The sequence below is a fragment of the Cyrtonyx montezumae genome, unplaced genomic scaffold (genome assembly GCF_038088225.1).
Source record: "Cyrtonyx montezumae isolate F1298 unplaced genomic scaffold, pur_monq_1.0 scaffold_45, whole genome shotgun sequence".
NCBI classification, from domain to species: Eukaryota; Metazoa; Chordata; class Aves; order Galliformes; family Odontophoridae; genus Cyrtonyx; species Cyrtonyx montezumae.
The window spans coordinates 670,097-694,000 of NW_027072051.1; the positions used below are offsets into that span (position 1 = coordinate 670,097).

The following is a 23,904-nucleotide window of genomic DNA, read 5'->3' on the forward strand; positions in this document are numbered from 1 at the left end:
CAGATGTATAGAGTGAGGGATGCAGCTCTCAGCATCACACTACACAGCCACAACTGCAGAGCACCACTTGAGAAGCCAAAGGATTAGGAGAACAGTTCAAAGAGACCGGAGAAGGGAAGAGCGAGCCCGGGCCATGGCGACAAGAGCTCGGCCAGCACCTCAGTGCTGCCTGTGCCAGTAGGCAGCCCCAGCACTGTGAGGCTCCCACCACCCCAAACTGCCACGAGAATGATAACCTGGGATCACACCACGTTGGAGCCCTGTTCTCCCCTGCAGCAGTTCTTGCTCTGGATGAGGCCTCGCTCTTTAAGTCAGCAGCACAACTTGCAGGAAGCTGGCAGGAATGCCAGCACGCGGAGTCACTGCCAACGACCACAATCAATTCTTTGTTCCTTGGTCGCTTTCTGCAACGCTGAATAACGTTCTTAATCTTTAAGAGCACCTAAACTAAATGGGAAAGAACAGGGTTTGTGTATCGATGGAGCCGCAGGCCGAAGAGAAGCCAAAACTTGAAACAGCCACAAGACAATATTTGGCCATAAGCACGGGGCTCTTTCTATAGCCACTATTAATAAGGGATCAGAAATAACTCGTGCAACATGCTCTGAAGTTTAAACCATGGCTCTGCTGCACGGCCCTGAGCTCTCCCAGCAAGAGGCAGACGAACGCTCCACTTATCTTTTTCAGCAGGAGGGAATGCTGGTTCAGAATAACTCAAGTGAGATCAGTTTAAAAGACAAACCATCTAGAGCCACGAAGGTCACATTCTGTCTGTCGGCTATCCAAGACAGACAAGAAAAGCCACTACAAACTGCAGAGCTGAGACACATCCTTAGCAAGAATACTTCGATGCTGTGCTCAGCCAGATGCATTAGTTCAAGATTTGGTCAGCTAGGAATAGAAAGAGGGTCCAAAAATCATGCATCACCAAAGTAATGTTCCATATACACACATTCATCTCCATAGCTTAGAGACGCTGAGACTCTGAGAAACACGATCTTGGTGCTGCTGCAGCAAGCTACCCACAAATTCCATAAAATCCCTACGAAATATGAAGATAGTGCTCATGATTTGCACAGTGCAGTAATGCCTGGCTGTTCAAAAGTCACTGAACATCTGAGAAGATGCTCGGCCGTATCAACTCTGCCCTACTTCTTTCTCTTCTTGACCTATCCGTAATAAATGGCTCCTGAATGATCCTTCACATCACACGGGGGATTTTCCTGCCACCAGTGCAGTGCCACGTGCTGCTTAGAGCCTGGGGCAGAACCCACACCCATTTATAACAACTTCCCCAAGCAGCTGCTGCATGCATCTCAGCTTCTGGCACCGAGCATGCCTATCAGCAACAAATTCCACACTGTGCTGGATGAAAACAAAATCCACCTTTTCAGATTCTGACATCCTTTAGCTTTTCTTTAGCAGAAAAGTAATTTGGCAGCCCATGCTGACCCCAGCTCGCAGCATGCTGCTCCACGTGTACAACAGGACAGTGAGCATGGGGCACTCACACGGCTTCTGACAGTATCCTTAGCAGGTGAACTGGCAAGATCAAGGTGATAGAAACAGCCTGGAGCATTGGGCTTGGAAGGGTTACCAGCAGCATCCCTGCAGCAGCACATAGCTCAACCTGCTTCCAAAGCACAATGAAGGAGCCCAAAGCAAGACAAGAACTGAAAGAACACACCAAGTGATAAAGCCAGCTTTAAAGGCTTAACCTATGTACCACCTCCTCTGGAAGAAGGCCAGCAGCACTTGCTAACACTCTCTAGTCAGAGCTATTTAAGTTCGGTATTCGTAAGCCTGCTTGAGATGATTGCTGTAGACAGCTTAAAACCCACCTCTCTTATCAGCAAATGCCCTCTGATAGGTGCAAGGTAGCATTGTGCACGTGCTATCAAGCTGTTCTGAAAGCAGCCTTGCCAGAGTAATCATTTTTGGTACCAGAAATCATATTTCTGCATCACACAGAGCCCACCTACAGTACAAACACCATCTGAAGACCTGAAGCTTGCTAGCACTGGGACTGCTGCTGGCACGGTCACATTGGTCGTGGTGCTGCATTTACCAGCCCCAGCTGAGCACACCTATGCCAGGTTAGATGGGCAGAGCCACACAGCATCAGCGCATGGACACACAGCTGAGCCCGGCCTCGCTCAGCCCGTGGTTGTGTGCAGTTTGGCAGTGCCTTGTCCATAGGCTGCTGCCATCAGATGCTTTCAGGTGCAGAAAGCTTGGTAACAAAACAACCCAAGACAGCAAGGAATGACACATTATAAATAGGAGGTGGCTTCAGACATGTTCCAGAAATGGATGGTGAGCAACCACTGTGGCAAATCAGTGCTCCAGCACCAGAGAGGGGCAGCTCGAGCTGTACCCTGAAAAGGCAGTGACACATAAAAGGCTGATGGCAGGTGGTCACCCCGCACTGTGCACTTCACAAAGATTTATGAGCAAGGCTGAACGCTGGAAAAGCAGTGCTGATATTGCCTGTCCCCCTGCAAGGTCAGCTCGCTGCGTTAAACGTTCCCGGGGAGACCTACGAGTGAAGACCGCCCCGGTTTGCTCCGTTACAGGGGAGAAGCTTCCAAGAAAAAGCAGCGTACCACAAAATAACACGCAACAAAACACCACCAAGGAAGAAATGGCACCATTTATCCTCAAGGAAGGACTGTTTTTCAGATGAACAAAGGCTGCATTGAAGCTGGAAGGAGACCAATCTCCAAAAAAACTTAACACGAGTGCACTTAAGTGTTCCCAAACGCCGTTCGTTTTTAACTGCTGTATGTGATAATTAATGCTGCCATGAGAAGCTGTGTAGGTGTCTGCTTCGGGAACTCTGAAGTCCCCGTTTTCAGCAGCTTGAGGAGAAGGCAGAGGCCTGGCTCCTGCACACAGCACAGCCATCAGCTGTGCTCGCTGGCACCTAGGAAGGTTTCAGGAGGCAGGAGCAGGCCCCACGAGCTGCCAAGCTCTTCCACTCGTGCTGAAGAGAGCCCAAATTAAACCCCACCAAACCACCCCTGCTCAACCCGTAGCAACCAAAGTGCTCGCCCATGCACAGTGACACCTCCCAGCTGCACCTTGCAGCACCACAGATCAGCTTGCTGCAGCCCAAGAAAGGAGATGGCAGGGACAGCTGTTGCACCTCCCCTTAGGACAGCTGAAAATAAACTGCAGACTCAGACCAGGGGATTTATACCGGGCACCTTCACCGTGCCATTACCACGAGGTCAGACAGCTCGCTCACGGTGCAGAGCCTGAAACCTGGGGAGGGGGTGGGGGGAGGCTGCTGCTCCCCAACAGGGCCAGCTCACTGCCCTGCACAGAAACACCATTCGTCAACAAGCAAAGCAGATATCTCCAAGCATTTAATACCCACCATGCCCTCATTTATTTTTGAGCGTTAGAGACAAACCCCCTCTATTTATACAGCCACTTACGCAGTATTCCCTCCTCCCAACCATCTTAAAAATATTGCTGTAATACACGTAGCCTGACACGTCTTATGGTACATAATAATCCTCATTTGAGAGGCAGCATACCAGCCCCAGAGCCTTACATTTTAATATTAGCTAGTTATTATCTCAGTATATTACAACACACCACAGTTAAGATGTTTCACGAGTCCCATAGCACCTAATCTGAATTCAAAGCCTCTGTACCTCTTGGCAGCAGGAACAGCTCCCAGCCCCTAACGTTCACCATTAAAATATGCAAGAGGAATTATAAATCGCAATGGCAACACCAGGATGCTGCCAGGTACACCCAGTTACAGCAGAGCACAGCACATAAAATCACATCCTTAACGTTTCAGTGGGTTTCAGCCACCCCAACACAAGCTGCAAGGCACGAGCCCGGGGCAGCAGTCCTTCCCAGGCCCTGCATTCAAGGCCCATGCCTGTGTTTGTGCTGAGCCAGCTCTCAACCTTACCAACCAGCGTCGATTCAGACAAGTCTGCAGCATTAATGACGTGTCTCCATCTCTGATGCAGGCTCCAGAATCTCATTTGTTGAAGTCAGAAAGCTCCTGGTACCTATTACACATAACAAGCTTCCCCCCCCCCAGTACCTCTTTGCTTCTCAGTCGGGAGCACAGCTCTGCACGGCCCAGCAGCACTGCAGACACGAGGAGCTGCCCCCACACAGCACCAAGGGATCAGGCATGGCACTGCCACGTAGGAAACTGCAGCTGAAACCTCTGTCAGCTCTCACTTGTTCGCTGTCTATGGAAGGGTCAGAGCTCGACAATCTAATCTCTAGGTGGGTAAATAGAGGCTGAGGAAGGAAGCGATGAAGATGCATGTTTCCCACCACAAACACCCACCTACTTACTAACGCACTGCAGGTTTCCTCCCAGCACCCAGCGGCGGAGCACTGCTGTGGATGGCTTTGGTTTGCAGAAGCCCAACTAAGCAGCAGAGAAACTGCCCTGAAACAAAACACACAGACCCTCCCCGAGCACTGCAGGGAGAGGCAGCTCCCACTCATTTCACTTCGAGGTTACTTTGTTTAGTCTGGAGTTAACTGCACACACAGAGGAGGTTGTTTTGAGACACAAGGGACAGACAACTGAATGAGCGCACAGGGACAAAGCATCAAGCCAGAAGAGGGACTGAGTGACCAAAAGCAAGAGCATCCACGTGCTGGGTTGGTGAAACAAGACTTCAGGATGGAGTCAGGTTTGCCTAATACTTCCGTGCTGTATATCAGCACCTGAGCTCTCACCTCAGCCAGAGGACATCGCTGTGCTCCCACTGATAAGGGAAGGCTGAAGTAAAGCACTGCAGTTACCCTACGGATAAACCCGACTCCTGACAGCATCAGATTTCAGACTGATGAGCAATATTGACTACAGCACAGATTGCAACTTCTACTTTCACTAATAGAAGCATATCTTTGGGAAGAAACTCAGCAGAGCACGGTGGGAAAGGTCTGACTGTCCCCAGATAACCTTCTCCCCTAAGGATTAATGTATTTTTAGACAATGCAGCCTCCCAGCTTTAAAAAACACAGCTGATGTGCCGCACCATCGCCCTCAATTAAAAACTCTGAAGCTGAATTACCTTGAAGAACAGCTGTGATGCCCCAAACACATGTGTGTAATAACAGGAAGGTCTTTTCCAGCCTCGCTCACTCTGTGATGGAGTTTTCACCTCTCTCACTGTGCTGTGCCACCACGTAACCCCCTGTGCCACAATGTAAACCTCAATTTGCACACCAAACTCCTCCCAGGATCTGTGCACAAGTGCTCAGGGTGAGGACACTGCCCTTCTGGCAGCAGAGCTGGCCCTGTCCTGGTTATGTGCAAAGAAACCCACTCTGCTCCAGCTCCTACGGAGCAATGAGCAAACCTGTGCTGCATGGAGCGTCCTGGCTGGAAAGCCAACAGCCCCACGACCCACCCATGGGCTCCCCCACGATTACATCCTACCTCTGAAAGTAAACAGAAGGCCAAATTTGCTTAACAGCCATCAACAATTGGCTGCACTGTAAATGACAGACCTGGGAGCAGTTCTCCTTAGGAAATGTAAGAGGAAAACAACCGGTGCATCATCAAAGGGCAGACAAAGGATAAACAATCTTCCATGTTGTCATCCTCTGTGAAGGAGATCTTAAAGACAGAAAAACATTGCCTACGACTTGGCGATGACTTCCCATCTGGAAGCTTAATCATATTTTTCCTGTTGATTTCCACACGTTCAGGCTTCAGCCCCATCTGCCATAGGGAGGGAGAAACGTCCCGTGTCAGCTTCCCCCCATCCCCAAACACTACAGTGCAACTGCAGCTCCACCTGACAGCAGTGCTCTGCCTGCTGATCTCCAAACGCTCTCTCACAGCCACTCAGTGCCTCTATTTTCATTCTGCATTCAGCAGGAAATCATCACCATACACCATGTTCAACAAATCACGTTCAACCCGGGAGGCACTGAGCTAAAGATGGAAGTAAAGCTGAAGTTAGACTGCAGATGACAGAGACGGAGCCGTCCTTCGGTGCTGCACCCCGTGCTTCCCACGAGGATGACAACCAGCAGTGGTTGAGAAACACCACTTGAATTTAAAAGTTTATTTTCAAAACACAGCTTCACAGCTACAAAAAGCAAACACAGCAAGGCAGAACACAGCTGCCCTCAGTCACGGCGGCCCAGATCCTAGAGAAAGAAGGATTTCCCTTTGTCAAAAGCCACACAGCATTTGGGGCCACCATGCCCCAAACCAGCCCTATCTGTACCAGTGTCCTTCTGCTCGGCAGAAGCAGGTGCTAAATCTGATGAATTAAGACAACTGACTTCATTAAGCCCTCCGTTACCTAAAAAGAGGCACACTGGTACAGAGCAATCCTCACTAAGCTCTTTAAACAAAGAAAATAAAATACAACCCACCCTTTTCTTCAGCAAAGCAAACCCTCTCTGGTACGCAGTACCCCTCTGCACGGCTGTTTGGCTGTGCCAATATGAAACCAAAGTCAACAGACACTATCATCTGCTCCATATCACACAATGCGCATAGAAGGCACTAAGAAAATCCTTCCATGCAATGTCAGCTCGCACTCCAGCGAGTCAAATTATCTCATCTCAGGAAACACTTCTCCAGAGATAGCAGAATTCCCCCTGTAACATGGGATCAGGCATCTGGAGATGCTCAGAGATAAAGCAGCAATGAACATTTCTGTCCAGTACAGGGTTCCAGCATCAAGACACATGCAGAACCCCTAAAAACAGGGCCTGTCCCCTTTGGGTGAGCAAAGCCTCTCTTCAGCAGCACACTGCCTCAGTACTCCCTACAACACACAGGAGAGAAAACCTCAATGAGACAAGGGAACAAAATTTACATGAAACAGAAAACAACTTCCTTCCTGTAAGGTGTCAGAAGAAGCAACAAGAGCAAGAGACCATCCCCGTGTCTCAGGGTTAGCATGTGCTCAACATCTCACTCATCTGAAGGCTTTGCAGAGCACCAGCACCCAGGTGCTGCCGTTACCTGATAGCTGCTAAGCCAAATTCTTTCCACATCCAGAATTGTATTTGTGGCCTGCCTGCTGATCGCTGCTTGCCATGTGCTCAAGAAATGTGACCTTGCAGCAATAATTACCCATTGATCAACGTCTGAGGGATCTAATGCACTTCACAACACGCTCCTGGCTGAGTTCAGTGCTATGCTGACACTTCTGAACAGATCCTCTGCAGCTTTGGCAGCAGAACCTCCACGAGGTCACCCCAGCTCCAGCACCTTCGGTTCGGCCTTCTCCCCATCTCAGTGACCTTCCATGGCTGGCTCTGACACCTGCTCATTTCCTTAGTTTTGTGACAACAAACGTGCAGTACTGAAGAGCAGATTGAGCTCTTGTGCCGTTTGCTTATTTTTGGAGCTCAAGAAGAATGTGAATATCTCTGCCCCAGTTCACTGACAGCCATGGGCAGGTGAGCTCGCAAACAGAGCTTCTCAGTACCCCCAGCATTTCAGCTTAGTAAGGCCAGCCAAACAAAAAAGAAAGCAATAATTGAATTGATTAGGTTCTGTGTGCTACTGAAGCATCGATGCCTGCAAAGACGTTATTTCCAGATGTCATTCCCAGGCTGTGCGTTCCCTGTCCAATACCTACACTGCACGTTTAATCCGTGAGATCCCGAGCTATCTAAATTTCTTCCCAGCCCGTGGCCACAGCAGAGCCATCCTGCAGACCCGATGCCGTGCCGGGGGAAGCCGCCTCCCGCGGGCCGTGAGGAGCTGTGGGTGCCCCAGCTGCGGCGGCTTCGAGGCCAGGTCGGACGGGGCCCTGTGCAGCTCTGCCCACGAAGGGGGGGCTGGAACCGGATCACCCTTAAGGTCCCCTCCAACTAAAGCCCCGAGCTCCGCAGTCTCCCTCGTCCCGCGGCGTTCAGCTCCAGCCCCGCAGCCCGGCACGTTTCCGAGCGCCGTTAACTCACACGAGGCGCGAAGCACGGCGCCGCTCCGCAGCCGAATCCCGCGGGATGGGTCCGTCGGGGCAGCGCAGTGCCACAGCCCCGGGGCTGAACCGCCCGGTGCAGCAGCAGCTCAGGGCCGCCCCGCACCCCGAGCCCCGCACCCCGAGCCCCGCACGCGCACGGCCGCGCGCTCCCGCCGGGTTCGGTGCCGCCGCTCTGTTTACAAACACCGCCGGTACCTGGTGCAGCGCCGTCAGTCCGTCCACGTTGGTGGTGTCGACGCGGGCGCCGCGGCCCAGCAGCCGCTTCACCTCCTCGGTGTCCCCGCTGGAGCAGGCGGCCAGGAACACGGCGCCCTCCTCGAAGCGCACGCGGGATCCCCCGGCCCCTCGGTGCCGCCCGCGGCCGCCCCCCGCCGCCACCGGCTCCTGCTCGGTCAGGGAGCCCTTCCAGCGCCGCAGCTGCTCGGCCCGCCGCAGCCGCGCCGACTCGGCCCGCTTCCCTCCCAGGTGCTCCGGCTCCGACATCGCCGCCGCCGCACTGAGGCGCACAGAGCGGCGCGGCGCACTCAGCCGGGAGCGGGGCGCGGCGCCCCCGCCGCCATCTTCGCTACGCCCCCACCGCCGCCGCCGCCGCCGCCGCGCCCCGAGCGGCCCCGCCCCGCGGCATCCCGGGACTTGTAGTTCCCGCGGGGTGCGCCGCACCTGCCCCGCGCCGCCGCACTGCTCCCGGCGGCCCCCGCGCGCCGCCGCACCTGGGCGCGCGCCGGACTACGACTCCCGGCGGCCCCCGCGCCCGCTCCCCGCCCCCCGCCCGCCTTCCCGCCCGGCCGCCGTCGCAGCGCCGTGCCGCGGCGCCCTGAGGTGCGGCTCCGGTTTGTTCTCCCCGCCGTTGCCGCTCGGGCTGCGCTGCGCCGCCCGCGGGCGCCCTCTGGTGCCGCCCCGTTCCGTCTCTCGTTGGGAGCGGAGGGCTCTGCGATCCGCCCCGCAGTGCCTCAGCCCCGCGGCTCTGAGCGCGGGGCCCCCACGCGCGGCCGTGGCGGTGTGGGTGTGAGCTGTCCAAGTGGGCTTCAGAGCGGATAACGGCAGCGAATCCATCCAGGGTCAGACCTACAGGGCCGCTGTCTGTGGGTCGGAAAAGCTCCCAGCGCGCTCTCCCCGTCCCTGCGAGGGATGTGGGTGTGCTGGGTCACAGCTGAGCAGCTACGGCCCTTCCCGTGCTTGTGTTGCTGCTGGCAGTGAGCTGACCCCACCCTGGACCGGGCCTGGAGCTCGGCTGCTTTGCATTTATTGCTTCAAACACAGAATCACAGAACTGTAGGGAAAGGACCTCCGGAGACCACCTGCTCCAACCCCTGTGCTAAAACCCGCTGGTGCAGTGCAGCACCTCTGCAGCAGTGACCTCGCTCCAAGCCTCCATCCTGCAGCGCCCGAAAAGAGTAAAGCAGGGCAATGTAAAACCAGATCTGTGTACACTGAGGAATCAAATCCAGGCAGCTGTGTACAGGCAAAGCATCACGAGGAGACCAAGGGACTCCGAGCATGCAAATCCCCGAGGCGGACAGCAGTGGCTGAGGAGGGCCAAAGGTTTCTACGTCAGCCCAGGATGAGTTTCTGGGGGTCAGATTTGTGCCTCTCACCCTTACCAGCGACCTTCCCCTCTGCAGCAGCGTGTGGAGCATCCCACGGCCGACGCGGCACTAGATGGCGTGGGGACCCCGCGCTGCTGGGACGGCTTCTCCTCCATCCTCCGCTCCTAAAGGACCTCAGCTAAGGCTTCTCGTCTCCCTCAATGAAAGGGACCAGACTGCCAAAGCCCTCCAGGGATGGAAAGCGCGTCCTCGAGGACAGCAAGGCAGAGAGCGGAGCTGAGATTTGCGGCAGCAGAGCACACGCTGCGGGATGCAGGAGCGTTTTGTGAAGATGTCACTCAGCTTTTAATTCATCCGTTCCACCTTCGGAGGAAGGGAGCGGGGGGATGTGGTCCCTGCTGCCCGTCTCTGGGAGGCCAGCCTCAGGTCTGCAGCGCCACAAGTGCTGTGCATTGCACACTTCCTCTGAGTCATCTGATTTCCCAGCCCCAGAGGGAAGGACGCACGTCCCCATGAGCTGCGTCAGTGCTGGGGTTGGGCTTTAGCTCTCAGCAGGACCTCAGGAGCCCGGTGGGAGATCCATGGCCATGAGGAACACGTGGCCCGGGTGACATGGAGGTGCTCATGTCAGGATGCATGGTGGCAGCTGGCGATGCCCCACTCATTAACGGGGTGCTGTGTTTGCTGCCATCTGTGTGGGGAGCGGAGACCCCATCTCTAACCACTGAGAGGGGGCAGCAATGAGAAAGGATCAGACTTTTCTCAAGGGATAAGTGATGTGTAGGTTGCTCTGTAAGAAATCCCTCCTATTTATTTCCATGGAAACTGCAATAGATGCAAAGAACATGGTAACATTATTTGATAGAGCAAACTGTCAGCTCTTCTGGTCCTGTTCCCAAAGCTCTAGTGTCCTTCCTGAGCTGGAGGCCTCAGATCTGGACTCGGCACTGCAGATGGGGCCTTACAAGGGCAGAGCAGAGGGGGACGATCCCCTCCCTGCCCACTGCCACCCCTCTTCTGATACGACCCAGGATGCAGTTGGCGTTCTGAGCCTCAGGATCCCGCTGCTGGCTCATGTGCAGCTTTTTGTCCATCAGGACCCCCAAGTCCTCCTCTGCAGGGCTGCTCTCAAGGACTTCTCCCAGTCTGTACACATCAGGGGTTGCCCTGGCCCGGCTCTAACGCCCTGCACGTGGTGCTATTGAACCCCATTATGTTCACATGCCCCCCCCCCTTCTGAGCGCGTTCGAGTCCCTTCGGACGGGAGGTTTACACTGACTATTACGGAGCGTTTATTTGCGGACAGGGCGGCCAAGCATTGCCGTGGGCCGAATGAGGGACGGGGTGGAGTTCCCTGCGCAGGAGATGCGCGGATGTGGCACCGTGGGACGCGGTGCGGCGGTGGGATGCGATGGTTGGGCAGCGCGGGGGGCAGCGAGACGGCAGAGGGTGACAGTGGGGGTGCCGGGGGGGGCATCGTGCCGCGATGGGCGCCGCGGGGCTGACGGCCGCCGTGCCCTCCTCCTCTTCCTCCTCCTCCTCCTCCGCCCGAGGCCGTGACATCAGGCCGTGCTGGCGCCGAGCACGAAGCACCGCCTCCCCCCGCCGACAACAAAAGTCCCCGAGCACCCTCCGGTCCCCAACGCCGCGCCCGCCGCCTCCCGACCCGCCCGGCCCGGCCCGGCCCACAGCCACAGGTACGTCCCGGGGCAGCGCCGGCCGCCAGACCCCCCCATCGCCCCCCCCCTTTCCCCCCCCCACCCCCAAGTCCTATCCCATCCGCGGATGGGCAGCTCCGGAGGTGGGCGCGGGTCTGTGCTGTCCGGTGGGCGGAGGGGTACCGGGGTGCACTGTGTAGCGTGGAGGGGAAAGCCGAGGAGGAGGAGGGAGAAGTTTGGCCCCGGGGACAGAGTCTCAGAACTTCCCCAATCCGGCCGGGTGCTGGCGGTGATGCTCACCGGGAAGTCCCAGCGTCCGCGCTGCGCTCCCTCTCCCCCCCGCTCTCTTCCATCGCTTCGCCTTTCGGCGAGGATAACTTTTCGGGAGCCGGCTGGACCCGCCCCAGCGCCGTGCAGCCGTGCGAGCTGCTCCCGTCCCCGAGCTGCTCCCGTCCCCGAGCTGCTCCCGTCCCCGAGCTGCTCCCGTCCCCGAGCTGCTCCCGTCCCCGAGCTGCTCCCGTCCCTCCCCGCTGTGATTCCATCCCTCATCTCCCACTTGCATCTCCATCTCGGGTCGGGCAGACCGCCCTGCCAGAGCTATAGGAGCTGAGTTGAGGGGGGGGGGAATTGGTCCCCGCAGAAACCAACAGCTTTTCTTAGTGACCCTGAAAGTGCTTTTGGCTTTTGCTCTTTGAGAAATCAGCGCAGCTCCCGGATGTGATGGGGAGCTTTCCAGTTTGTTGCTGGGAGCCGTGCAGGTCAGCAGGCAACAGCAGGCAGCTCTGCAGCCCCCCCAGTACCCGTGCAGGGCCCTGGGCAGCAGTGGTACCCCAGTGTCGTGCTGACCTGGTGGCACAGAGCGTGTGTGTGAGGGCCCCCCCAATTCCTTACTTCCACGTCACTGTATCACTCTTTACCCCCACTTTTGCCACTGACAGCCCAGATCCTCCCTGTGTCACAGCTGTGACGTGGGGGCATGGGGCACCGTCCCAGCTCTGCTCTTGTAGGGCCGTTCCTGCTCGTGGTGCTGGGGCAGCTGCCCCATACACGCTGCCACTTGTTTGGGGCTGAGTCCCCATGGCCTGGCTGCAGTTCCAGTGCTGCTCATTTCCCCCCATCCCCATGAGCTGGTCACGGTGCCTCCTGTTCCTGCTCACGTCATGGCTATGCCAGCTGCTCTCTGTAGTGGAAGGCAGTGATCTCACCCCAGGGACTGTGATTTCCTATTTACCTGTTGCTTGCCCTTTGCCAGACCATGTAATAATTCAGCATCAAGAGCAAATTGTGTGCAGCACCAGAGCTTTCCTGCCGTCCAGCTCTATCAATACTCCCATTGCTGAAGATCCCACAGCTTTTTACACAGGCCAGCTTGAATCTCCTGCTCCTCAGCCATCTCCTCTGAGCACAGAGTGAGTGCTCTGTGATCAGTGGCTGTCGGAAGCTTTCAGCACATCTGTGATGTGCTTGGCAATGGTTTTCCAGCTGCTGGAGAAGCCCAAACAGTCACGTTGCTGTGCTGGTGGTTGGAGGTTGCAGGGCAGGAGCAGAGGATGCTGTCTGCAGGCTCTGGTTGGGATTGCTGCAGCAATGCGGTACATTTGATGTGGGGCTGCAGAAGGGGGACAAATAACCTTGGTTTTGGCATCCCTGGGTCTCCCTCTTGCTCGTGCTCAGTGAGGCCTGTCCTGCTTGAGGAGGAACGGGGCACCCTGGGAACAAGTGTCAGAAGCAGCTCTGTGTTGTCCCTGATGTGGATGCAGCGGTGCTCCGCAGGGGCTCTCCTGTCTGTCTGCCCCCTAAGGAAGCTCCTGAACGCGGCTGAGCCCTCTCAGGAGGAAATAACAAAATAACGCATCCTCCGGAGAAACGCTTCGTGTCCTTTTAAGGCAATGGAAGGGCTGGGACTGGAGGGAGCGGGCTGGAAGGGAGGGATTTGGCACCGCTGTGCCCTGGGTAGGAAGCCCAGCCTGCAGGGCCTTGAGGAAAGGCTTCCTGGCTGCTGGGATCACACCCAAACAACTCCACACCCCGGGGCCAGCACTGCCTCCTCCTGCAGCCCCACACCTGCACTGACCGTGGGTCTGTCCTGCACCCAGCTGGCTGTGGGGCTGAGCCTGCAGTGCCCACAGACCCTCGTACCACAGGGCACCTCCAGCAAGTGGTTGGTTCTGATGTCTTCGTGACCACTTGGGGGGTGGTCCTGTGCTCCTGGACAGGGGGTGAGGGGGGGGTTGGACAGGGGAAGCCACGGGGAACATGGTGCCAGACCCCCCTGCTTATTGATGGGGTCGCTTTGGGAGTGCCAGTTCCCATCGTACAATCACAGAACCGTGAAGGTTGGAAAAAACCTCTGAGATCCTGGAGTCCAACCCTGACCCATCCCACTGTGCCTACCAACCACGTCCTCAATGCCACATTTTATGGTTCTGGGACCCCCCTGGGAACAGTGAGTCCACCACCTCCCTGGGCAGCCTGTACCAATGCTGACTGCTCTCTTTGAGGATAACTTTTTCCCTCTATCCAACCTGAACCTCCCCTGGTGCAAGTTGAGGACATCAGCTCCTCTTCCTCCCTTACATTGCTCAGAACAAAGCTGGGCTCCCAGCTGGCAGGACCTGTCCTCCATGGGGGCTGATCCCGGTGGGTGCTCTGTGTGAGCACGCTGAGTTCTGCTGAACCAGTGCAAACAGACTCTGCCCCTTCTCTCTCCACAGGATGCCGAACTGGGGTGGAGGGAAGAAATGTGGCGTGTGCCAGAAGGCAGTGTACTTCGCCGAGGAGGTGCAGTGTGAAGGCAGCAGCTTCCACAAGTCCTGCTTCTTGTGCAGTGAGTACTGCCCTCCCCTCACCCTGCTCCCTGCCAGCAGGATGCCTGTTCACGTCCTGTTTGTGGGCTTGTAAACATTTATGGGCCGTGTCAACGCTCACTGGGTTTCCCCTACAAGCAGCCAGGCTGCAGGAGCTGTGTGGAGGCATTCTGCTTTCCTCCAGGCTGGAGGAACACGGGTCAGCCTGGAGCAACACGGGCTGTCAGAGCCGAGCTTAGCCAGCATCCATTCTGCATCCCTGCACAAGGGAAAGATGAGGATGAATCCCTGGAGCTGCCTCAGATGCTGAAGGCTGGAGCATGAGATGGACAGAGCCCCAGGCAGCGTTGGCAGGAGGTGGCACATCATGTGGTGCTGGCCCTGCTCCTCTGTATTGCTCTGCTGGCAGCTGGGGTACGGTCTGCCCTGTGTCTGGTGGCAGAGGGCCTCCAGGAGCCAAGGCATCAGGCAGGAGGCATTGCCTGGGGAAGGGAGCTCAGTGCCATGGGGAAGGGAGGAGGTTGTCCCACATCCCCATGCTTTGCAGAGGGGCATCATCCTGCTCCACGTGTGGCTGGCAGCTCTGCCTGCCCCGGTGGGCTCCTCTTCCTTGGCCCTGTGCTGCTGAACTGCTCTGAGCTCCTCTAGCTTTCCCAGCCCTTCCCCCAGCACTGCTCTTGGGCCCCACTGGGAATGTGAAGCCGCTATCTTTAGGAGAGAAAAACAAATACTTGGAGCTGATTTGCCAAGAAAATAATCAGAAAGGAGCCAAACCTACCACAGTGCATTCAACTGGAGATCAGCAACGGGAGTGAGTGCTGATTGACTGCATGGCATTGGGCCAGCCAAGGCAGTCGTACAGGCAGAAGTGTGATGCAAGGAGGCTGCCTGGCCTCGGAGCTCTCCTGCTTGTTCTGTGGGGCAGCTCAGCTGTTCTTAGACAAACAAAGGGTCCTTCATGCAATGAGTGTGGTGTGCTGGAATTTCTGCAATGCAGAAACCGGGGGCTGATTTCTAGGAAGCAGATTGGGGAGGGATTTTTTTTTTTTGTTGTGAGTGCAGATGAGGAGCTGTGGAAACATGGGCTGAAGGCTGCACCCACCCAGCGTGGTGGGAGAGGAAAGCAGAGGCCATCAGCATCAGCACCGTTAGGACAAAGCCCTTTGAACCTGCTGGTGTCAGCCCCCACGCTCCATCCCTGAGGGATGCTGAATGCAGAACTGTCCCTGCTTAGCTCTGGGCGTCTGCAGGGGTATCCCACTGCCAACCCATCCCTTGGATCCGCTCACCTCTCTGAGCCCTGGGATGTACAGTGCTGTGTGAGGCCATGTCCTGACTCCCATCTGGGGGATGGGGAGCACACAGTGAGCACAGGACCCTGCCAGCCCCTCCTTAGATGGCCGCATGCTTCCTTCCCACCTCCTCCCCGCAGCAGTGTGCGTGGGGTTGCCTGCGGCCACGCAGGAGAAGCACCATATTTAGTAATAGGGCCGAGGAATGCTGCCTCTCACCCCCGTATTTAGTGCTCTGAGGGAGCACTGGGCTGTGTTTGCATTCCTGTGATATTGGTAAAGGGCAAGGAACTTTCCTGCTGGCAAGGAGTAAACCAGGCTGCTGGGAGCGTCGACATTTAAGGCGTGTGAGCAGGATGTGGATGGCTGGGTTGCAGCTGGAACAGGATCTGTTTTGGGGCTGGCTGCCAGTGCTGTGGACTCTGCCTTGGGCGTCATGCTCCGGATAGGGCAGGTAAACACCGGAGATCGCCGTGAGCCCTGGATGTTTGCTGCTCCCCTCCCATCACGGTGTGCCAGGAAGGGCTGCGAGCCGACATAGAGCGTGAGATCAGAGTGGGACAGGAGCCCACGTGGTCTGAGCCCAGCCCTGGGGTCCCCAGGCCATGCTCCTGACCCCTCGTGTCCCACCTTAAGTCCCACACTGACCCCACGAGTCTGGGCTGGCAGTGCTGAGTGTGCCCTGCGCACGGACCCAGAGTGGCACACTGACATGAATATCTGTGTGATCTGTGGGGAAATGTAGGATCTGTGCCCTGTCCTGGCTCCAAACCTGCTCCCACGCAGGGTGCTGGCAGCAGCAAGGTTAACAGAGCTGCTGCCTTATTTATTATCCGCCTCGTAGCCTTGGTGGTTGCTTCCTTTTAAAGCCAGACAATGTTCTTGTTGTGATCCTTATCTCCAACTGTTTTGCATGCGCTCCCTTTGAACACTGATCTTGTCTGGGGTTTCCTTGCTCCTTGAAAGCTGAGCTGCCGTCCCATGTGAGGACTTGTTCTCTGCAGCTAATGAGCAGATGTGGATGCAGAGGCTGACACGGCCCTCCCTCTCTTCCAGTGGTCTGTAAGAAGAACTTGGACAGCACCACTGTGGCTGTGCACGGAGATGAGATCTACTGCAAGTCCTGCTATGGCAAGAAGTACGGCCCCAAGGGCTATGGCTATGGGATGGGCGCCGGGACCCTGAGCACCGACAAGGGTGAATCTCTGGGAATCAAATACGAAGAGTGAGTTGAAGTCTCGTTTTAAAATCAGGGATGTTGTGTGCCCCTTCCCCCTCACATCTGTCCAGATGTGCTCGACTGTGCCGCTCTGCTAAGCCCTCCGAGTGCCCTAAGCTGAGAGTGTCATGGACTCTCTGCTTCTGGGGGGACTTCCCGTGTGCTGGGCGTGCCACGTGGCTGCCAGGGGGCCCACATCTGCCCTGATGTTCTCAGTGGGATGAGGGTTTAATGGGCACATCCCCATCGCCCAGCCCTGCCGTGGGGCTGCAGTTTCCGTGGGGCTCAATGCCATCCTGACAGCCTCTCCGAAACAGTGCTGGGATTTGCATTCCCACAGCTCTCTCCTCCTCCTTCCTGCTCCCGCACCCCATAACGAGCTCCCTCCTGTCCTCAGGGGCCAATCCCACCGACCCACCAACCCGAACGCATCCAGAATGGCGCAGAAAGTCGGTGGCTCTGACGGGTGCCCCCGCTGCGGCCAAGCGGTGTACGCGGCCGAGAAGGTGATTGGAGCTGGAAAGGTACGAACGGGATGGACGGGACGGGGCACACACACACCCTGGAAGCCTGGCACCTGAAGGGGAGCTTTGCCACGATCCTCTGCATCCCCTCCTGGGACCCCATCCCTGCCCAGCTCTAGGACCCCAAGCCCGCTCCAGGCTCAGCTCTGTGCCATGGGGTCAGGATGGTGGGAAGGCCTCAGCTGTGGGGCTGTGCTGGTGGCACTGGTGCTGCCCCACACATTGACCCCTATGCTTTGTCTCCAGAGCACAGAAGGGAGGGGTGGAGTCCCAGGAGCCGCCTCCAGCCCTCGTACTGCAGCTCCTGAGGGTCTGTGGGGGATGTGTCATGTGCTGAAGTTATCCTCAAAATCCCAACCCGTGCTCTCCGCCTCCCGGTGTTGTCGATGTTTACAGGGACCCAAATCTGGCAAAGCAGTTGTGCTCGACAAAACCAGAGAGGATTCCAGAGCATGTATTTCATGTGCTTATGTTTGCTGGATGACTCTCAACTACCTCCTCCCCCAGCCCTAATTTCACATTTTCTTCCAAAAAAGGTTTGATGTTTTCCAAAGCGTTTGTTCAGACTCCGCCGTGAGCGGCTCCAAGGGCTGCTCAGAGCCCGTGAGCTCATCTGTCCCTGGAGCACTGGCAGGGCTGGGGGAGCTTTATTTTTGAATGCTGGCTGATTCCTGCATTCTTAGTATCTATCTGCTGCCTTAGAGCCGGAGTTGTCTCCCCCCAGTGCCACCCCTGGGCTGAGATGCAGGAGTAGTGGGTCCTGAGGACTAACTCAGGGGATTCATTACTGTGTTTGGGTGATGGCGGCTTACCCACTGCACTGTGCACATGACTGCTGAGCTGGGGTTGGTGGGGGCTCCCTAAGCCCAGCTTAGGAGCCAACGTTCCCCCTCTGTGTCTTCGCCATGGGGCAGGAGGTCTTTGCTGTGCTGAGGGTGGGGAGGAGAGCTCTTTCCAGACTTTCCATCAGCAGTGGCTTTGGGTCAGAACTGGGGCCTCCAAGGGGACCCCATCGGTACCAAAGCTTTGCTGCCTCATCCCCATTACCGTCTGATCGGGCTCCTCTCCTGTCCCACAGTCCTGGCACAAGTCCTGCTTCCGCTGCGCCAAGTGTGGCAAGAGCCTGGAGTCCACCACCCTGGCAGACAAAGATGGGGAGATCTACTGCAAAGGTGTGTGCCACGTCCCTTGCCCTGCGGGGCCGGTGCAGCGGGGTCCCGGGGCTCAGGTCCCCTCCAGTTGTCCTGGATGCAGGGGCTGGAGGTGTGTGAGAAGGGGGTGGGATTGGGGCCGGGGGCTGGTGACCCTGCAGCTGCTCTGGGGGACACTGCAGACGTGGCAAACCGTGTTCTGCTTCAGAAGGACTGCAGCCCTAACCTTACTGCTCCTCCCCTCTCTCTGCAGGTTGCTACGCCAAGAACTTCGGGCCCAAAGGCTTTGGCTTCGGGCAGGGGGCCGGGGCACTCATCCACTCGCAGTGAGGCACCAGGAACCGGGCTCTGCTCCTCCTGGGCTCCTGCAGCCCAGCCCTGGGCTTCCGCACACCGCAGCGAGCTCCCTCACCTCCTCCATCCATCCCCGCCTGCTGCTTCGCGGCTCCAGCGCCTTCCCCTGCCCCGACCCAGCGCTCCCCGAAGCTGCGGGAGCCCCAGTGCCACCACGGGTCCCTTGGCACGGGGACACAGCTCGCCCCCACCCGCAGAGAGGCCCCCAGCGTTCCGCTCCGCGTCGCCCGTCCCCCCGGGATGAGCCGCGCTGCGCCGCGTCACCGAGCAAGGAATAAACATCCAGGCTGACCCAAAGCATTGCCCGAGGGGTGGTGCCCCCGAGGGGTGGTGCCCCCGTGGGGTGGTGCCCCCGTGGGGTGCTCGGTTGGAGCAGGAGCTCAGGATGGAGCGGGAGGACGGGACGTGGTGCTGCTGCAGCGTGCGATTAAGGCAGGGGGGCTCTCACTGAACCCTGCGTGGCTCTGCAGCCCCCTCTGCCCTCTCCATGTGTGACCATTTCCAAAGCAGTGTTTCCTTGTGGCACTGCGAGTGTCCAAACCCAGCAGCTCTGCTCCGTGGTGCTGCTCCAGGCCCAGCAGTGCCAACAGCTCCGAGCTTTTCACCTACATTGGGTTTTTCTTTTTTTGCTGGGTTCTGATCCGCCAGCTTGGCAGCTGCCCAGGTTTAATTTGTTTTCACTGAAACACTTCGCTTTCTTTGTGTGCTTCTCTCCTTTGACCAGTGTAAGATACTCTCCCCTGTCTGCCCTTCCAGGTCTGCAGTGGGATGGCTGCAACTGTCTGCTTCCCTCTGCTGGCTGCTGCTCCCTGCGCACTGTGCTGGACACACGGGTGGATGTGTCCACACATCTGCACCCCATCTGCCCAACCCACTGCATCCACAGCACCCAGCCCTGCTGCCAGCCCGGGGGCTGCGGACTGGGGATGGGGGACCCGATGCCACCCCCAGAGAGAGATGGTGGGGGCAGAGCTGCAGCATCTGTTGGCTCAGCACAATGGGACCCTTCTCTGGGTCTGGGGCCGTCACTGGAGGATGGAGGGGAGGTGAGAGGCTTTGCTGAAGCTCCGGGAGCTCATGGCGGTGGGGAAGTGGTCTTCCCATGGTGGCTGGAGGTGGCAATGCTGTGAGCAGCAGAGCTGGCGAGGACAGAGACCGAGGAAAGGGGGTGGTGGCCCCGCTGACATCCCGACCTGCTGGCATAGAGCTGGGAGTCTCAGTCCCAAACTGCTCACATCCAAATTCCCGGGGTGCATCCCTGAGCGCGTGCTCTGTGCAGGGACCTGCCCAGAGCCCTGTGGGTCTGAGCTGACCCCCATCTGTGCCCGACATCCCAAACTGGGGCTGCTGGGACACCCGGGACCGGTGCCAGTGTGGTGATGTTGGCCTCGGGGAGCATGAACCAGTTCCTGACTGCTCAGCGGGCCCTGCCCTGTTAATGAGGGATAATGAGGTGCCTCTCCTGGTGCTGCAGACTTGCCCCCCAGCCATGCTGGCTGCCAGCGCTGCCCCCGGCAGGCATCAGCCCCAGACAGTGACCCCAGCACAGCTCCGTGGGGATTTGCCCCTTTTTCTGACCCGCTTTTATTTTGCTGAGCAGTGCAACGCTCAGCACAGAGCTCTGCAGCTCAGCCATCCGTCCAGGATGCTGCGACCGTCACTGTTCAGCAGCCCCATGGCCATCGCCGTGCCCCCAAATGTCCCCGTGGGCACAGCACAGCTGGGCCAACTTCTGGCAGGGGCTGGCACGGGAACAGACGGAGCTGTCGTGGTCGGGAACGAGACGGGCTGGAAAGGCGCCGGTGTTTTGCCGCTGGGGAGGGAGGACCCCGACGGGACCGGGCTGTGCTGCACAGCTCCAGCCCCACTTGGTGTGGTCACATGAAGCTGGGGATGCTGTCCTTGCTGCGGGATGGGCTGGAGACACCAAGTCATTCTCCTTAAGGGGGCTCAGGGGGGTGGGAGCTCTGTGCCGGGTGCTGAGGGCTTGGAGCAGCACCCTTGGGTGCAGGGCTGGTGGGTGCACGGCCACCTCGGGGTGGTGGCATGGGTGCTTCCATCTGCAGGCGTTCCCCTCCTGGGCTCTCTCCTTGCAGTCCCTGCACAGTTGGTGCTGCACCCCCAGCCCCCTGCGGCCCCCAGCCCCATAGGGCTGCAGCTCCACGCCTTGTCCTCTCGTGTCTTTGCACACGCTGTGCTCTGGGTTGTTCACACGGGGCCCCAGGACTGCACCCGCCCGCGGGCACCCCAAAAGCACAGTGCGGGTGGGTGCAGCGGGGCCACGTTGGGCCTGGCCGGGCTTCGCCTGGGCGTGAAGGGTGCTGCACAGCAGGAGGGGCCAGGCGAGGCGGGGAAGGAATGCAAGTGGGAGAGCGGCCGGGCATGTAGCGACAGATCCTGGGGAGCGCGGAGCCGGGGATCCCACACGCTGCATGGGGCAGGACGCCGAGCCTCAGCCATAGGGACGGGGGCATGGGGCAGCCCATCGCTGCCACTGTGCCCTGAGAGCCGCAGGGGGCACTGAGCTGCGGGGGTCCTGGAGGGGTGGGGGGGGGAAATCCCCACTGGGGGATGCGCGGCTGCAGGAGCTGAGGAGCCGCCATGACCCCCGAGAAGGTGCTGCGGGAGGGGGTGATGGAGAAGCGCAGCGGGGGGCTGCTGCAGCTCTGGAAGAAGAAGCGGTGTCTGCTGACCGAGAAGGGGCTGCAGCTCTTCGAGCCCAAAGGTTCGCGCCGCAAGGAGCTGAGCTTCGCCCGCATGAAAGCGGTGGAGTGCGTGGAGTGGAAGGAGAGGCACATCTACTTCACGGTGGTGATGGACGACAGCCACGAGATCGACTTCCGCTGCGCCCAGGAGGACCCGGGCTGGAACGCCGCCATCACCATGGGCCTCGTCCGCTTCAAGAACCAGCAGGCCATCCAGGTGGTGCGGGCACGGCACAGCTGCAGAGCAGGTACGGGCCCCGCCGTGCTCGGGGTGCTGGGATCCCACCCCGCAGTGCTCCGGTGTCCCCATGGCCCCAGGATGTGGGGGGTCCCGGGGATGGGGTGGGCGTTTCCCAGGTCTGCGTTGGGTGCCCCCCATGCCCCCGCTGGGCTCTGCTTCCTCCCGGTGCAGCTTGCCCCCTCCCCAGATTTCACCCCTTTGCACCCTAATTGAGGTGTAACACCATAATATTGTCCCTCCCTGAGAAAGGCACGGGGTGGGCTCTGCCTTTTGGCACACGGGGTGGGGGTGACCCCGCGCTCCCCGGGGGCTGATGCTGCTCCTGCGCAGCGTGGGCCGGGTGGGTGAGCAGTGCTTCTCTCCGCAGTGGTGCAGTACGACGCAGCTGCAGCGGGACAGCGCGTGGCCGTGCCGTGTCCCCGGAGCAGGATGGAGACGGCGCTCAGCTCGGCGGGAGGAGGGGAGAACGGGATCCCTGCCAGCAACTGAGCCCTCGGGGCACCCCAGGAAGGCCGGTGCAGGTGTCAGCCCCAGTGCTGTGGGGCAGGGCAGTGAGGCACCAGGGCATGGCTGCGGGGCTCCGGCTGAGTCCACTTGGACCGATGGGGCAAAGGGCACAGCCGGGGCCACCGCCTGGAGGTGATGGATGTGGCCAGGACCACGGTGGACTGATGGAGACCCCTGGGCCCCTCCTGCAGGACAGGGGATGGGATGGGTGAGGCTGAGCCCGAAGGAAGCAGCGTGGTGCTGAGCCGTGGGACATTGGATGTGGATGGGGGCACGAACCCCCTGAGACCCCACGTGGTGGAAGGACTGGAGAGGGGACCCCTCCGTCACCGTGCCGCGGCCGTGCCGCTGGATGCGGCCCTGGGGATGGCAATGTGACAGCGTGGCCCCCAGCTCCTCGTGCTGAGTGTGCCCCCAACACGCCCTTCTGCTGCTTTGCTCTCGTTGCTTTGTTCTGTGGGACCACGCAGTGTATGGGAGAACACAAATCCTGCACAGAGCTTCACAGACTGTACATGGAAACCCCCTTCCATCTGCCAGCATCCCACAGCCAGGCCCTGAGCCCCCCGTCCCTCTGTCCCATGGTGTTCCCACGGTGGCTTGGGCTGGGGCTGGGGTTGGGGTCAGGGTTAGGGCCAGGGCTTGCTGCCCAGCGCTGTGGGCATGGCAGCAGCAGGGGAAGGGATCCCTCGCAGTGGGTTCTGCCCGGACAGGCTGTGCCGGCGCGAGCACCCGGAGCCGCCGAGCTCCGCAAGCCGGAGCCTGAGCCCTGCAGCCCGAGGCTGCGCAGATCCGTTGGGAGCACGCCTGGCTGCGTGGGAACAGCACAGCACCGTGTCCCTCGGGCCCGGCCCCATGCCAAGCCAGCGCCGTGTCTGGGGAGGGACGGTGGCACTGCTGGAAAGCCGTGCCAGGGGCAGCAGCTCTGCGTGGGGTGGCCAAACCACTTGTAGAGGGCAGATGACTTGAGTCTGGGGCTCCGACCCCTTAAGGATGTGGCACTGAGGGATGTGGGGATGGGTTGGGGTTGCATTTGGGGATCTCAGAGGTCTTCTCCGACATTAATGATTCCCAGGGTCTGACCTCTCCACGCAGCTCTGGGAACTCAGTGTTGTCATCCGTCTCCTCGGAGGCAGCCCAGGACAGCCCCACTTCCAATCAATGTGTCCCAAACGCTGGGGGATATTCAAAAAATTTGACCTCAAACTGATCTTCCCTGTAGATTTCCAGGCTGTTCCCACCCTACATACGAAGAGCTCAGAGGGCACCTCATAAAACTGCAGGCAGCATCTCATAAAGCAGTGCATTCCCCAGTGTATCCAGGCAGCTCATCGCTGCGTGTGAGACAGTGGTGGGGACCCAAGATGTCCCCGTGACATCAGAGGGATGGGGACAGCCCAGGCCCCCTCTGGCCCCGCAGCTGCCGGTCCTTCAGCTCAAAGCGTGGGGCTGAGGGGAGCCCTTACCCCTTCCCTCCTCCCCTTCCCAGGTCCCTACAGAGGATGAAACCTGAGCTCAGAGCTGATGGCATCCCAAAACCGCCCGTGCTGTGCCCCGAGCCCCGGTCCCCACGCAGGGCTGTGGGGAATGCAGGGCCTTTGTCACCGGCTAAATTTGGCTCCTCTGTGCTCAGAGAACAATCCCAAGGCGAGATGCTGGAGGCACGGCCCCGCGGGCATCTTGCCTTATAAAGGGCTGCCATAAAGCAGCCTGGGATCCACCGCACGGGGGAAGCCAGGAGGGGGATGCCACTGTCACAGGCACCAAGCCCACACCTGCTGGAGGACGGCTGCATCGGCCCCCATGGCACAGGTCCTGGGGTGGAAGGAGATGGGAGCAGCTCATCCCAGCGGGACATGGGGCTGCTGTACCCCCCCCTCCCCCAACAACAGGAGTGCCCCGTGCACGCAACCGCGTGTCCCTCTGCGACCATAATAGATGTAGGAT

At 58.7% G+C, this 23,904-nt stretch overlaps 3 protein-coding genes across 10 annotated transcripts in view; 2 read left to right on the forward strand and 1 right to left on the reverse strand.

Annotated features, from left to right (window-relative positions):
• Window positions 1–8,520, reverse strand: part of PPP1R12B (protein phosphatase 1 regulatory subunit 12B) — a 115,875-nt gene extending 107,355 nt beyond the window's left edge. For all 7 annotated transcript variants that reach the window (XR_010622878.1, XM_065747466.1, XM_065747463.1 and 4 more), the window contains exon 1: window positions 8,148–8,520. Coding sequence is in view for 6 of the 7 variants with exons in the window: in XM_065747466.1 (XP_065603538.1) it covers window positions 8,148–8,435 (288 nt within the window). In the remaining variant the exon portion in view is untranslated. The remainder of the gene's footprint in view (window positions 1–8,147) is intronic.
• A 2,568-nt stretch (window positions 8,521–11,088) lies between these two features.
• On the forward strand, window positions 11,089–18,801 carry CSRP1 (cysteine and glycine rich protein 1). The gene is made up of 6 exons (XM_065747475.1): window positions 11,089–11,196; window positions 13,872–13,984; window positions 16,313–16,481; window positions 16,873–16,999; window positions 18,078–18,171; window positions 18,404–18,801. The coding sequence occupies exons 2-6, from the start codon at window positions 13,873–13,875 to the stop codon at window positions 18,478–18,480; spliced, it is 579 nt and encodes a 192-aa protein (XP_065603547.1). The 5' UTR covers window positions 11,089–11,196; window position 13,872; the 3' UTR covers window positions 18,481–18,801.
• A 2,255-nt stretch (window positions 18,802–21,056) lies between these two features.
• The window catches only part of PHLDA3 (pleckstrin homology like domain family A member 3), a 135,137-nt gene continuing 132,289 nt past the window's right edge, over window positions 21,057–23,904 (forward strand). The window contains exons 1-2 of one of the 2 annotated variants that reach the window (XR_010622879.1): window positions 21,057–21,457; window positions 21,818–22,089. Coding sequence is in view for 1 of the 2 variants with exons in the window: in XM_065747476.1 (XP_065603548.1) it covers window positions 21,106–21,457; window positions 21,818–21,939 (474 nt within the window). In the remaining variant the exon portion in view is untranslated. Of the gene's footprint in view, window positions 21,458–21,817; window positions 22,218–23,904 lie in introns of those variants that run through there. The other variant, XM_065747476.1, reaches the window with a different exon arrangement.

Coding starts and splice junctions, on each gene's coding strand:
- CSRP1 (XM_065747475.1), top strand. CDS start 13,873: ATGCCGAACTGGGGTGGAGGGAAGAAATGTGGCGTGTGCCAGAAGGCA. Junction 17,000..18,077: donor AGGTGATTGGAGCTGGAAAG/GTACGAACGGGA, acceptor CCTGTCCCACAG/TCCTGGCACAAGTCCTGCTT. Junction 18,172..18,403: donor TGGGGAGATCTACTGCAAAG/GTGTGTGCCACG, acceptor CTCTCTCTGCAG/GTTGCTACGCCAAGAACTTC.